This window comes from Ciconia boyciana, chromosome 21 (assembly GCF_034638445.1).
Source record: "Ciconia boyciana chromosome 21, ASM3463844v1, whole genome shotgun sequence".
In the NCBI taxonomy this organism is placed as follows: Eukaryota; Metazoa; Chordata; class Aves; order Ciconiiformes; family Ciconiidae; genus Ciconia; species Ciconia boyciana.
The window spans coordinates 3491964-3506624 of record NC_132954.1 but is presented as its reverse complement, the minus strand read 5'-3'; the positions used below and the strand labels follow the sequence as shown (position 1 = coordinate 3506624).

Here is a 14661-nt window from a genome sequence, read left to right as displayed (position 1 = left end):
CAAGAGCCTTTCCCACCACACGGCACTGAGGGGTTTGCCCGCGGGTTGGGTGGAGGTGGAGAGCTGAAGGGAGGTCTCCAACACCTTCTGGACACCTTAGCCTCTCTTCTCATGGAGCTGAAGCTCAGCCTCGTGGGACCCTGGGGATTTTCCCCTGATTCCTGCCCCAGAGCCGATCCCGCTCGCCCTCCCGCACCCAATGCTCCATGAACAGCCGGGCTTGCTGCGGCAGAGGATGAGCAGACCAAGCGTGGCTCTGCCGGTGGTCCAGGACTCCATCCGTGCCTGCAAAGGGATCCCGAAGAGCCCTGGGCGGGAGCTGGAGATGTCCGGGCTGATGCAACGCTGAGCGAGAGGCTCATGGCAAGGGGACATGGTGCGGGCAGACAAGGAATCCAGACAAGGAATCACTTGTGTGCTTCGGCAGGGATCGATTTGAGATCCAAATGGGCAATTTCACCCTGTTTGGTTCCTTTGAAAGAGAAATTGGGTTTGGCTGCCTCGTTGGCTCTGCCTTCCTAACGGGGAGGCTGCAATTTCCACAGGCTCCGGAGAAAGGTAGGGCTGGTAAGAAGGGGTAATGACCTTTATTTGGCTAAATTGATGCAACTGGAAAAAAACAGAGACGCAACCCAGGCTCTCCATCCAGCCCACGAGCCCCAGGTGCACCCAGGCGCTCGCCTGCTTCCTCCAGCTGCATCAATTTGTCCACTAAATGCTATTACCGCTCCCTGCGAGCCTCCTCCTCCTCGGCCCCTTTGACCTCCCAGCCGTAGCCACGGTGGTGGGAAGGTGAGAGGAAGGAAAAAGCACGGCTCCCAGATGCTGCTCGCAGCCGGCGCGGGGCTGGCAGGGGTGATTCAGGGAGCAGAAGGCCAGGAGGACCATCGGTCATCGTTTAGCGGCAGATAATGCGGTCCAGAGGTCCCTGGCTGGTGGCTCCTGCAGACTGCGCTGCCTCGGAGCTCAGCCGCTTCTTCGGAGGGATGGCTGCTCCACGCACGAGTGCTGAGCACGAAATCCCAAAATCTCTGCCTCCTGCGGGCTGTGGGTCCTTTCTCAGCACAGAGAGCGCTTGCACTTCCCCTGCTTGGGGAATTACGAAATGATGGTGATATTTTTCCCATCTTCTACTGAAAAAAAAAAATCCTATCCTTTTTGGCTTTGCTAAAGGAAATCTGGGCAGTGTTGTTGCTCATCCTTCACCCAACAGGCAGAGGAGGGAGAGCCCTCGCAGCAGCGCCTGTTAGTCCATCCTAATTGCTTTAGCACTGCGAGAAACTCCTCAAGTCCCCACAAATTGCTCACTTAATGAGATCTTTCTCGGGCTTAATGTCTTGGGAGGCAGATGGTGAGGAGCGGTTCCCCGTCACCCTGATGGATGCTGGGGGAATTTGGCATCGGCACGTGGACACGGGGTGAACTTGGGACGTGCCCTGCTCCGTCCCCCCACCCGTCCCCTGGCCGTATCCGTATTGCCAGCATCGCATCCGTGTAGACACGGGCTGCCCTGGCTGCAGTCAGAGGTCTCTAAATAATACAGTAATGACATTAACAGGAGGAAGTTGTCCTCTGGGGCCAGTCCTGGTTTGAAGGACTCCAATAAAATTTTTACTAGGGATCTGGAGCTCTTTGATAACACTGTCTCTGAAGCAGCATCGTTTTCTCTTCCCATCTCTGTCCGTTTTTTGGACACAGCTCAGAGGGGGATGGAGTGAGGCCCCTCGGCGTGGCACCACCTCCCGGCACAGTCACCTTCTGCCACGGGAGCGTTTCCCCTCTTGCCTCGGACTGCGATGCCGTCTTGGCCCCTGCAGGAGGAGAAGCACGTGGTTGTTTAAATCATGGTGTCCCAGGATGCCTGGGCTTTGCCGACGGCCGCGTGTTGGAGAGTGACGGCCCTTGTTGGGTGTACAGGGCTGCCGGCTCTCCCCCGCCGCGGTGGGAGCAGCAGTAGAGCAGCTCTGCCCAGGTTGCCTCTTGTTTTGGTCCTCTCCCTACGTTGCTTGGTGAGTCCCGATTCCCCCATCCTGGGTTCTCCAGGATGAAAAAAGTTTTTGCAGTCACTTGCTGTCAGTCTGAACAAAACCCAGTGGCGTTATCGAGCAGCACCCAGGCCACCACTCTGCTAAAGCTCCGTGGTGGTGACCTGGGTCACTTCTGAGCGCAGGTCGTCCCCTCCGTGGCCCCGGCAGCCCCGCTGGAGGCTGCCCACGTCTAGTCATGCCGGCTTGTTGCGGGCTTCGGAAGGGGTGCAGGTGGAGACGTGCTCCCGCGTGGTGTTTCTGGCGCGGGAGAAGCTGTTTTGGTCCACGCGGGCTCGGAAAGGCAGGCAAAACTCCCGGAAACACCTCTTGAAGTTTTCATCCAGGAAAGCGTAAAGGACGGGGTTGAGGCTGCTGTTGGTATAACCCAGGGCGATGCAGAAATGCAGGCTGGCCACCACGTAGGGGTTCTTCTTATCTATGTCCACCAGCGTCCAGACGATGACGAAGATGTGGATGGGCGTCCAGCAGATGATGAAGGCTGCCACCACCACCAGCACCATGCGCGTGATGCGCCGCAGGTTGCGGTCTTTCTCCTTGGAGCCCGAGAGGAGGCGGACGCTCTTCAGGCGAAGGATCATCAGCCCGTAGCAGATGGTGATGACCAAGATGGGGACCATGAAGGCGAAGATGAAGACGCAGATCTTGGTCACGGTGTCCCAGTAGATGGGAGGATCGGGAAACTGGAGCGTGCAGAGCACCATCCCGTCTGCGGGAGAGAGGACGATCAAAGATGGAGCCAGTGGAGTGTGCTATGTGTACTGTCTGCTTCCTGCTCGGCCATGGCTGGGCATGTCTCTGCTTGTTAAAAACGCAAGGAGATGCATGCCCACCTGCCAGCTCTTTGCAGAGATTCCCCAGGAGCTTTGTGCCACCAGCCTCCTGCCCACAGGGTGCTGACGGGATGTAGGGGATGCAGTGACCCAGGGACTTGTTCCCTGCAGAGCCCCCTGGGCCATCCCCACGCTGTCTCCTCCCAACCCCCGTGATGGACACAACCCTGTGTCACCTTCCACTGAAACCTGTCCATTTCCTCAAGATGCCCAGAGCTTCCCTAGCAGGGCTGGCGTCCTCCCACAGGAGCTGCGGATCCTAGTGTGGGCCAGCTGGGGACTTTGCAGTACCACTGGGAGTGTTTTTAGGCACCTGATTTGCACCCCAGGAGCTGGGGAGAGGCACAGGTTGGACTGGAGATAGGGAAGGGGGAGGACAATTTCTGGGACAGTTTCCAACCTCTGCAGCCAAGATGGAAAAAACCACCGTGATGATTTTTCCATGGCAGGACATTGCTTATGGTCCCATGGAGGGGTTCCCATCATTGAGCTCAAACCTGCTACAGGACCAGGTGGCTTGGGTTTGCCAGGTCACCCCCAGGATGGACAGACGGGACAGGAGGGGACCTTTCCCCAGGAGCCACTTGCCTTTTGACTTGGTGACCGCCATGGCCATGATGGGCACCCCAATGAGGGAGGAGAGCACCCAGATGCAGACATTGATGAACTTGGCCTTGGCCGGAGTGCGGAAGTCCAGGGCCTTAACCGGGTGGCACACGGCGACGTAGCGGTCCACGCTCATCATGGTGAGGGTGAAGATACTGGTGAACATGTTGTAGTAGTCAATGGAGAGCACGACTTTGCAGAGCAGCTCCCCGAAGGGCCAGGTCTCCATCAGGTACTTGGCACTCTGGAAGGGCAGCGTGCTGGTGGCCAGCGCGTCTGCCAGGGCCAGGTTGAAGATGTAGATGTTGGTGGCTGTCTTCATCTTGGTGTACCTGGGGGTGGCAGAGAAGGGAGCTGTTACCGGTGGTCAGGGCTGGCTTACCGTGCCCAAGTGTGTGTGTGCACGCTCAACGTCATGAGGAGGGGGCACAGCCCGGCTTTCCCGGGCTGCTCACAAGGTGCCGTCACCCTTGGTGGGCAAAGGTACGTGCTTGTGACGTGCCCTCCTGCCGCGCCGATGTGCTAGCACCTTTCCAGATGGACCATGGAGCATGTTGAGAAAGCACTTGTGTTTGTGCATGGTTTTAGCGTGTGTTGAAGTCCCGGTGCCTGAGCGTGGGGTTGCACTGAGACGTGGGACCTTATCCAGCACCTGCAGAACATGGCTTAGACCCTGCCAAAGCGGTTACTCCTTACCTGACCAGGGAGGTGACACTCATTCACATGGCTGCCTTTCTTCAAAGGAAATCTGAAGAAATTTTCAGAGAAGTGACTTCTCCAATTAAATCGATTTACTCCATTTCCCTGAATCAGTTGCACAATGTCCTTTACCTCTTGAAACCTCCTTTATCTGATTTTCCACCCAGTAAATCGTGATTATCTAGCTTGCTTCCCTGTCGAGTTTACTTGCAGAAATTGGATCGATTACCCCCGGAAACAGGCCATCTGGAAGCAGCCCAATTAGCCAGGCTGGAGCTTCAGAGCCTTTGGGGAAGCTTGGCTGCCTTGGCCACGGCACATGGCTCGGGGGCACGGTGCCGCTTTCCCCGGGGCATTCAGCAAGGGCTGCAGCTGCCCGTGGCTGGCACGCCAGCTCTGGTCCTTGTCACGTCACGGTAAGAGAAACACCCGGTCCTGAGTGCCAAAACCCTTCCTGAAGGGATGAGGCATCGTTTTGGTGGGTGCCAGGGCCGGTAAGCGCCGTGGCTGGTGGGGATGGGTGCGTGTCCTCGGAGCATCCAGCCCTGCAGGTGTTGCTCAAGGTGATGCTTCGAATGGCGCAGTTGGTTTGAAATGGATGCTCATCCCTGCTGTCGGGGGGTCCCCAAAGGGCAACACGTTGGGGTTGGGTCGGGGTGGGGGCTCTGCAGCCGCCCCCGGGTTGTTTGCTAGGCCGAGGTCAGGGCTATGCCGGCGGCTCAAAGCCTCCCCATGCGCTGCCTTCCAGCAAGTCCCCATTGCTCAGAGCATCCTCCGCAGCCTCGAGCTCATTTAGATGCGCCCTAATTAATTATCAAAAGTGTCAGTTTGAACACAAGCATCTCTGTGCATTCCTAAACCTGCCTGTAGCATCCCAGGGGTGGGGTTCGGTCCTAGACAGAGGGGGGCTGAATTCGGCCCCGGTGCATGGGGGGAGACAACCCCTTGGTTGCCAGATGAAAAGACATCGGCACGGCTCATAGAATAACCCCATCGTGTGATGGGGTACATGGAATAAATTGGGGTGAGGGGATGAGTAGCTCCCATCTCAGATCGTTGTTGCTTTGCCACCCCGGCTGAAGACCAGGAGAGCGGGCTGGTGTAGGAAAGAGGTTCCTGGGCTCAACGGTAAAATCAATTCCCTTCACTTTATCCTTTTCTCCATCTCAGCAGGGTCAGGGGAGCATGCCGGCAGGGGCAGGGACCCACCGGCTTACGCTGCCGGTAGAGCCAGGAGATGAAGGCTGCAAAAACCATTTCTCTCTGGGAGAAAATAGCAGCTCAGACCGGCTCCTGGCCCCAGCAGCGTTCCCTTCTCATTCGCCTTGGCTGCAAATGGCAGCCCCTTGCCCAAGGGTGGAAATATCTGAGTTGAACTTTTTTTTTTATTTTAAATACAGCATAAAAAATGTCTTTTCCTTGAAAAGCCCTTTTCAGTTCTCTTTAGTGTTATTTTCCAAGGTATTTTGCGAATGCATCTCTTAGAAAAGCTTCATTCCAGGTTAAACAAAAACCTGAGAATTGGTGTTATTGTCAGGTTTTGGCTCACCTAGATTAAAAAATAGTCATTTTAGGTAGATTCACACTTCTTTGATCTCTGCTTTTCGAGTAAAGTGAAAAAAAATCAGTTATTCACGCCGTGCTCTGCCAGGCACCCTCGCCCGTGCTGGGTAAGCACTTCCCCAAGCCCCTGCCAGATGTGCCGGGGTGGTGGGGCTGGGGGAGCCGGGGCTGTAGCCCCCTCCCCGGGCAGGATGGGGCTGTGCTGGTGAAGGCAAAGCAGCGATGGGGACGACTGGGATGATGGGGACGACTGGGATGATGGGGACGACTGGGATGATAGGGATGACAATTTATCCCCCGGAGCTAGGGGTTTGGGACAGGATTCAGCCCCCTCTGGGATCAGGCTGAGGGTCAACCCCACCGCACAGGGTGGGGGGTCCGTCACGGTGACCCCCCCAGAGCTGCAAACGAAGCCGCTGCTCCAGGAAAGAGGTTTATCCCCTGCAGCAGAGCAAACCAGCTGCTTCTGCTGATGGAGCTCCCCGGGCTGCCAAACCCATCGCAATTAAGCGAGTGCCTTGATTGGGAAGTTACGCACTTGAACGAAACAATCTGGAAGGTGTTGACGGAGAGATGAGGCTGGAGGGGATGGAGCGAGCACCGGGCAGCTCTGCATTCCAGCAGCAATGCCAGCGTCTGGAGAGCTCCCTTAGCTCTCCAAACCTCTTGGAAAATAAATAAGTGAAAGAAACCACTTGCAAAACTCCCAGAGCGGCTAAAAAGCCACCGCCTTAAAGAGCCTGGCTTAGCAAATCCTGCACCCAGCAAAGGGATGCCCTCGCAGCCTGTGCGGGAGCTGGCGGGGGGTTGATGGGCTCTGCGGGGACGTGGGCACTCGCAAGCCTGAGCTCGCAGCTGCAAATTGCTTCCAGGGGTATTTTTAAAAGCGCCTGACAATGCAGCAGTAATTGCAGTGCCGGTCGCCGTCAAGGCTGTCGGCCGCACTGCTGTCGGAGGGTGCTGGGGAGGCTGAGCTCCCTCGGGGTTTTGGCTGCTCTGGACAAGGAGTGCTTGGGGTTTCAGCTGTGCTCGGCTCTCTGGGGTGCCGGGTGCCCGTTCGGGGAGCTCAGCTGGGGCCGTGGAGCAGGGTTCTGCATGTACCTGCTCCCTGGCGTGCACGGGCTCTGCGGCATCCTCAGCGCTGCGTCCCCAGGGACCCTGAGGTCCCCGAGCCCTGCAGGATGCGCTCCAGCCATGCTTGCAGGCTGCCCGGGCACTCTGTGCGGGCCCAAGGGCAGCGGGAGGTGGCACAGGGAGATGTCCCCAGGGCCACAAAGCAAATGCCCAGCATCTCCCCGTCAGCGAGGTCTGAACCCAAGCTGATCCCATTTCACAGCCCTATCCTGCATGGACACAGGTTTCCCCCGGTGGAGCCTAACTAGTCCCAGCCTAAACCCTGCCGACGTGGAGCAACTCTGCCAATGAACCCCTGTGAAACTCCAGGCGAGCTCGGCCACGTAAGGGGCGAAGGCACGTGCTGGGCTCTGTGCGTGTCCACAGCCCCTCCTGGCCCAGGGGCTGGGAGGACGGCGATTATTCATTCCTTGGGAGATGCGTTTAATTCCAGCATCAGCTGGTAGGTCAGAAAATGGGGGCTAGAAACCACGGTGATGGGATCTGTGGACGGTGTAGAGTCAGGCTTTCTAAAGCATGGGTAACATTGGGTTACTTAGCAAGTTAAATAGAGAGGATATTGTTTGCGCATTAAAGCCTTCTCTTTAAAATGCCTTCCCTCTTCTCTAAGAGCAGAACCAGCTGGAGGGGGTCTAATAACACTCATCCTTCACCGAGACACCGTACGTGGCGTATGTCTCTGCAACAATTACCTTAATTTGCTTTTTCAGTCTAGGGCTGATTTCTTAAAGCTGCCTCGAGTCAATGAAAAATCCCATCCGGTGTTGGGTAGGGTCAGCGAGTGACACCCCTGTCCCGCTACCCATCCACCCACCCTCTCAGGTGATTAAAAATACACAGCAGAGCTACCCAAAGATTGGGGAGCCAGGCGCAAGGGTGATGGGCAGTCCGGCGCGGCTCATGGGCATGTTTCAGGCTGGTTTCCTTCCCCCCAGTGAGTCACCGCATTTATTTTGTACGCAGGCAGTGCCGGGCTGTGCTGACCTCCTGTAATGACCGCTATGGACTGAAAGTGCTGGGAAAAGGTTAAAAATGGGGATTCTTGGGGTTTGCCTAAATCAAGCTACAAGGTCTGGTTTGGCCCCAGGGTTTTGGTCCCGGCTGGGGTTAGAGCAAGCCCTGGGGTGATGGGAGTTGGGATTAACCCCACAAATCCTGAGCCCCTCAGGACAAGCACGCTCCGGCGTGGGAGTGGGTGCTGTGAAGCCCCGGCACCCAGCGAGACCTCTGCTCCCTCCCGCCAGGCTGGAGGTGGTCAAGTCTCCGTGCCGTCGCCAGCAGCGGTGCAACGGTGAGCACAGCTCCTGCCTCTGCTGCCGTCCAGCCCCGTCCTCCGCTGCCAGTGGGGTCTGGGGCCATGGAGGGCTCCGCCAGCCCCTGCTGCCAGTGGTGGTCCTGTGGTCTGCAAGACTTGGCTTTATCGTCCCATGTTAACAGCAGCCTTGGCCACGTTAATGCGTCTTACCCAGAGAGAATCAACCAGCGTCTCAGACAAAGAGGCGGTTTGTACAGGCAGGGAATTTTGCACCCGGGCAGAAGTGCTGGGCTGGGTACAGCAGCGTCTCACTGTGCCCCGTCTGCCAAAAGGGGGGCATTGGGGTCCTGTTGCTTGTCCTGGGGTGCAGAGACCCAACAGACCCCCTCCCTGCCCAGGGAAAGCCTCGGCAGAGGTGCCTCTGCCAGCCGAGGACCTGCCCCGGTGCCTGCTTTCCCGCTGCAATGCTGGACGGGGCCAAAGCGGGGTTCAGGGTCCCCCGGGACACGAGTGGGTCTCTCCGCTGCTGGAGCTGGTACTCGTGCTGGGTGGGGCCGGGGACAGCTCGGCCGTGGTGCGAGCTGGGGCTGGGCGATGCGAGCTCCTGCTCTTTGTTAGAGAAAAGCAGGAGTCAGCCGGCTGCGGGAGGTGCCGACGGCACGAACACGAGCTCGCGGGGGAACCGGGAACGGGCTGGGGTGGGTAATTCGCGCTCTGAGCATCTCGGGTCCCGGTGATGGAGTGGGGTAGGTACCAGTGGGAGCCCACCAGCCCCTCTCCCCCGGCTGTGGGGTGGGTGCTCAGGGGAGCCGGGAGCCTCCCTGCGAACAGGGCAGCTCTTAGCGGTGGCATTTGCGTGTTGGAAATAAATACCCCGCCAGCCTCTCGCCTCTCACAAACCGCAGCGTGACCAACCCTGCAGCTCCTCTTCCCCCAGCTCCCCATGCAGGGGCGAGGAACACACGGCTGCTGGAGTCGAGGTGTCTCCCCCAGTTTCCCCCCCAAAGGCCGGCTCCCGTGCACCCCCCGTGCTGCTCCGTGCACACGCAGGCTTTGCTTTTTCCTCTCGCACCAGCATCTGGACATCCTCCACGCACGTTTGTGCTCACACGCTCACTGTTCACACGCACGTCACACCCACCGGCTACACCCAGCTCGGTGCTACCTGTGCTAACCCCTGCTCACAAGCGCCCGGTGCACACCCACGCTCGCTCCTGCTGCTGTCTCACACCCGGTGCACGCTCACACCTCGTGCACACTTACTTCTGCTGCTGTCTCACGCACGGTACGCACTCGGTCCCGGTGCACACTCGCTCCTGCCACTGTCTCACACGTGGTGCACACCCAGTCCTGGGGCACACTCGCTTCTGCTGCCGTCTCACATCTTGCACATGGTGCACACTCATCCACGGTGCACACTGGCTCTGGCTGCCATCTCGTACGTGATGCACGCTCGCCCCAGTGCACGCTCACCCCAGCGCACGCTCACCCCCAGACACACCCTCGCTCCCCCTTCTCACGCCCTCCCCGGCCCCGAGGCTGGCGTGGGGTGCCGCCGGGGCCCCCCGCTCTCACCTGACGATGCCATACATGACCAGGACGTTGCCCAGCAGCCCCACCACGCACACCACGGAGTAGAGCGCGGTGATGACGATGGCGATGAGGATGGAGGTGGCGTTCTTGGCCCGCTGCAGCCCCGTGTCATTGGCCCCGTGGCCGGGCAGGGGGGCCCAGGCGGTGCCGTTGCCCCAGACGGTGCCGGCAGCCGTGGGCAGCCCCGTGGGCAGCCCCGTGGGCAGCTCCATGGCCCGCGGACGGCGCTGGCCCCGCCGCGGCCGCCGCGCGCATCCGAGCGCCGCGGGTTCGAGTCCCGCTCCCGGCCAGCGCCGCCGCCGCCGCCTCCCGCACCCGCCCGGCGGCCGGGGACGCCTTATAAACCCGGCGTGTCCCCCGAGCCACGTGGGGTGGGGGCGGCCCTGCCGCCCGCTGCCCCCACCCCTGCCTGCCTCCCACCCCCGCCAGCCGCTCCCTGCCTTCCCCTCCCAGCTCCCTGCCTGCAGCCCCCGGCCCTGCCTGCTCCCCCCGCTCCCTGCCTGCTATCGCCCCCCCCCCGCTCCCTATCTATCCCCCCCGGCCCTGCCTGCCTTCCTCCCCTCGGTCGGTGCCTGCCTGTCTCACCCCCGACAGCTCCCTGTCTCCCTCCCCGGTCTCTGCTCCCCCCATCCCCGCCTGCCTCCCCCATCCCTCCGTTCCTGCCTGCCTTTCTCCCCCAGGTCCCTACCTGCGTCCCCCCGCCTCTCTCTCCCCTCCCCTCCCTGCCTGACACCCCCTCAAACCCTGGCTCCCTTCCCACCCCCCAGGTCCCTACCTGCATCCCTCTCCCCCACCCCTGCCTCTCCCCCATCCCTGCCTCTCCCCATCCCTGCCTCTCCCCATCCCTGCCTGCCTTCCCCGCCCCAGTCCCTGGCTGCCCCCTCCCAATGGTCCCTGCCTGCCCCCCATCCCTGCCTGCCTCCCGCCCCCGCACCCGGCGAGGGCTGCGGGGGCGGCCCCGAGCATCCCGGGGGGCCCCGGGCTTGGGGGGGGGTGCGATGTATCTCGGCGCTATGGCTGTTTCGGGTTTTCTTTGTCTGGAAGAAGCGGGGGGACAAACAGCCCCTTGTCCCCAAAGCGAAGCTGGGGTCTCTCCCATCCCCCCCGCCCTGTGCCTTTTCTCCCCTCCTTCTCTCTCCCTATATGCTGGGGGTTGGGGGTGCTGGATTGGGGGACGCTGAGGAGGTTTGGGGCGATGTTGCAGGGGGATTCGGGAGGGCTGCTGTGGGGTGGGGGCTTGGGGGAGGGACTGGGAGGGATGCTGTGGGTGGGGGACTTTGGAGGGATGCTGGGGAGGAGATTTGGGGGCGATCTGGGGAGTTACTGTGGGCTGCGGGGTTTGGGGGGGATGCTGAAGAGGGACTTGGGCAGCAATGCTGGGAGGGTTAGGAGGGGTGCTGGGGGGGTTAGGAGGGGTGCTGCTGCAGGGTGGGGGATTTAGGGGGATGCTGCAGGGTGGGGGTGCCGGCACGGACCCCTCAGCACCGGCTGCTCAGCAGAGCTGGGCTTGTGGGATGCTGAGGGCCACCCTCGCCCTCCTCGGGGCAGGATCCCCCCCAGCAGGTCTCCCCTTTTCAGGGTCTGCAAAGCAGAGAGGCAGGAGCCTTATTTTTCCTGGAGACCCAGCAGATGCGGGGGCTGTGCGGACCCGTTTTTGGGTTGCCTTTTCGCTTTGCGGATGGATTCAGTCATTGCCCTGTGCCCTGGAACAGAGCTGGCTTGGCTGGGGAGGATGGGTTGCTGCAACTTTGGGTGCCTTTGGCTCAGGAGGGACAGGGCAGGGGACACAGGACAGGGAGGAAAGGCCAGCAGCTGGTTCAACCCTGGAGAATGGGGTTTTCAGTCTGCGTAGCGCTCTGCCAGCATAAAACTCCTGCAGTGTCGAAGCATCCAGATATTTCATCAAGAGCCTCATAAAAACGCCTAGGAGGGAATTAATAGCTTTCCATTCATCCATTGGTTCAGATGGTAAACAGCTCCTGGGCCGCTGACCGAGGAGGCAGCAATGCCGTGCGGTGGCTTTCTGCCGTCACGGAGCGAGGTTTTCGGTGGCAGCGGTCCCGGCTTCATCCCAAAGGGCTGGTGGGATGGACACGGGCCGGAATTGGGAGCACAGGGACGGCTTTAATGTGTTACCTGCCTTGGGTCCTGCACTTTGCATCTTCACGCAATGCATCAGCCTCCCTGCTTGGAGGGTGTTTCCATCCCTGTGATGGTTTTGCAAGGAGGCACCGAAAGCCCAGGTGGGGCAGAGGGCTACGTCCCACACGTGCGTGTCCGCTGGGACACGGGGTTTAAACTCCTTCCCGGGGTGAAAACAGCCTCCCAGGCCCAGAGCAAGGTGATGAGTCTCTGCTGTGCACGGCTCTGACGCAGTCCGGCTGCTGATCTGTCCCAGTGGGAGGGAAACGCCGGGTCGGGGAGTGTGAAATAACTTTTAGCGTGGCTGAGGAGCAATTTGGAAGAGGGCTCATCCCTTCGCTTGGCTCCCAGCATGGCCGGAGACCCCACACCGACCCTTTTCCAAGGGGTTATCTGCAAGGAGCTCATCGTCCTGGCAGGTCCCAGCAAACACGTCCTCTCAGCTCAGCCCCGGCATTTATTTATTTTTTTCAGCTGGAACGTTAAAAATAAACCCAGCGGATACATAAAACAAATGGAAAATCTTTAAAGGGATTTGCTGTTCAGCTGCTTGTGTTTAGTTATTGCTGCTCCACCTGCTAGGCTGGGCTACTGCCACGGCTGTAGTTTCCAAAATTGGGTAAACTGAGGCAGGGAGGTCACGTCAGAGGGGAGAGCATCACCCCATTGCGGTGCACGGAGCCCGAGGACCGTGCACGCAGCGGGCAGAGGGAGCGATGGCTCCTGCAAGTCCTGAATCCCATCGCTGGTGCTGGTCAATCCCCAGGCAGGAGCGAGGGTGCCTGGGCAGCCGGGACTTCTCTCTGCACCCTGAGTTTCATCGGTGACACGTTCTCTCGGCTTGAGCCCTGCTCTCCTATGGGGATTGCTCCTCTTAGGAAGTTCTCCATGGCATTGCCTTAGCTTGTATTTTCTCCGCCACACCCTGGATAATGGGGGGACGCTGCCTCTCCCACCCGCTCCAAACAGCCCCTGCGCAGAAGAGGAGTTAAATCAAATCGAGGTAGCGAGAGTGATGCTGAGGCTGTCGAGGAGGAAAATTTATGTTGCTCATCTGCCCGATGAGCTGGGGTCCATCCGGGGGGATTTACAGCCGTGGCTGCTAAAGGCAATGTTTTGATTTACTCAGAGGCTGACAAAGTTGACAAAGCGTATTTCACCATGGGAAGACCCTCTTCCCCTCCAGAATTTATTGGTTTTAATTAAAATGGCTGTAAAAATAACACGCAGGAGCCGTGAATCTGCTCTGGCAGGACTCCAGTCAAAATCCATGGGAATCTCTGGAGGTTAATGGAGGAGGAAATGGGGGGAGATGATTTCTCCCCAAAGATTTTCGGGAACTCAGGAGGACACGGAGCCTCTGTATGTGCCGCTCACCTTGTCTGGCCGTGGTCCTGTTGGAAAGAGCCTTGCACCAGGGCTCCGGCAATGCCGAGATGGCTGTGTCTTGTGCCGATGGCTGCGGGGCCGAGGTGTGAGCTGGGCTGAGGTGTGAGCAGGGCAGCTCTGCCAGGTATATAATATATAAATACATAATATATAAATATAAACATATAAAAATATATAAATATAATTTCCGGTTTGGCAGCCAGCTTGAGTCCTGGCTGTGACAATTCAGGGCTGTGATGCATAGAGGGGAAGCTACGATTTTTATTCCCCCTCCCTGCTGCTTGACTTCCCTTTTTACTGGATTTTTGCCCAAAATATGAAGAAGCGGCACTGAGGCAGCTGGGTGCAATGGTTTTTAGTTGGGCTGAGGATTGCTTTTGGCAAGACGAGCAGCCCCAAGTGTTGGACGCACGGCCTTTCCCTGGCTTGCATTGCAGTTCGTGTGCCACTTTCTTGCCTCCTGACGCTACACAAGCAGGTTTTTTTATTTGTGCAGGGTTTTGCTTTTAAAGCAAATACCACTCACACCTGGAGCCTGGCATCCGCGATCGATCCTGCGAGGATGGGGACCGACTGAAATGCCACCGTGGGTGCTGCATCCTGGTCCCATCGTTGTCCGTGACCTTCCTAACACCCTGGCATGAACTGGTGCCGGATGGTACCCACAGGCACCCACACCACGTGTGTAGGTACCTTTTTTCTCCATCTCCTTGCCTCCTTTTCCACTTGCCCTCGACAAAAGCATTTTGTGGGGCTCTTTGTCGAGAGAGCACCACATCCCCAGGTGCTCAAGAGGAGCCAAAATAACCCCGTTGTGGCAGCAAATGAATAAACCCCTCAACAAATCCACAGCACCAGAAGTCAAAATGAGATGCTGCTTGGAAAGTTTCCTGAATGTTTCATCTACACCCTGCCAAGAGAGGGACTTTATTTGCGTGGCTTTGCTCTTGGTAGCAAATGCAACCCCTCCTGTGGGGAAGGAAGGAGTGTGGTACGGAGAGGCAATGGCTCCTGTCAAGCCCACCAGCTCCTTTCCCTTCTGCTCGGTGAAGCCGCCTGTCCTCGGGGCTGCGAACCCGTCGCGGGGTCTGCAGGCGAAGCCTAAAAATAGCAGGATGCGTAAGAGGAGCTGGAAGGGGGATCATCGTGCGAGGAGGCAGCTGGGCTAAGCGAGGCAGACAGCAACCTGGGCAGAGCAGAGCCAGCTAAAATAGCTCCTTCTGCTGCAGGAGGAGCCTCGCCAGGATGGCTCGAGGCTGAGCCGCTGGGCTTTTCCAGGTCAAAGATGGGACGTGGGAGATGGGATCTAGGCTCCCACAAGGCTGGAAATCCAGGAGGGTGGGTGCTGCAGCACCCAGAAAAGCATGTGCAAAAGGTTTTCTCCTGCGGGAGGGCTGACAAG

At 58.9% G+C, this 14661-nt stretch overlaps 1 protein-coding gene across 4 annotated transcripts; it reads right to left on the bottom strand.

Moving 5' to 3' along the window:
* Positions 1-2221: 2221 nt before the first annotated feature.
* Positions 2222-9940, bottom strand: OPRD1 (opioid receptor delta 1). 4 transcript variants are annotated; one of them, XM_072885052.1, is made up of 3 exons: positions 9711-9940; positions 3467-3816; positions 2222-2754 (listed from the first exon to the last, which is right to left on the bottom strand). In XM_072885052.1, exons 1-3 carry the CDS (start codon positions 9938-9940, stop codon positions 2222-2224), a joined length of 1113 nt encoding a protein of 370 aa, XP_072741153.1. The 4 variants fall into 4 exon arrangements, with proteins under 4 accessions (XP_072741153.1, XP_072741152.1, XP_072741154.1 ...); XM_072885051.1 differs by having other exon boundaries at positions 2222-2758; positions 3468-3816; XM_072885053.1 differs by having other exon boundaries at positions 3446-3816; positions 9711-9808.
* Positions 9941-14661: the final 4721 nt, after the last annotated feature.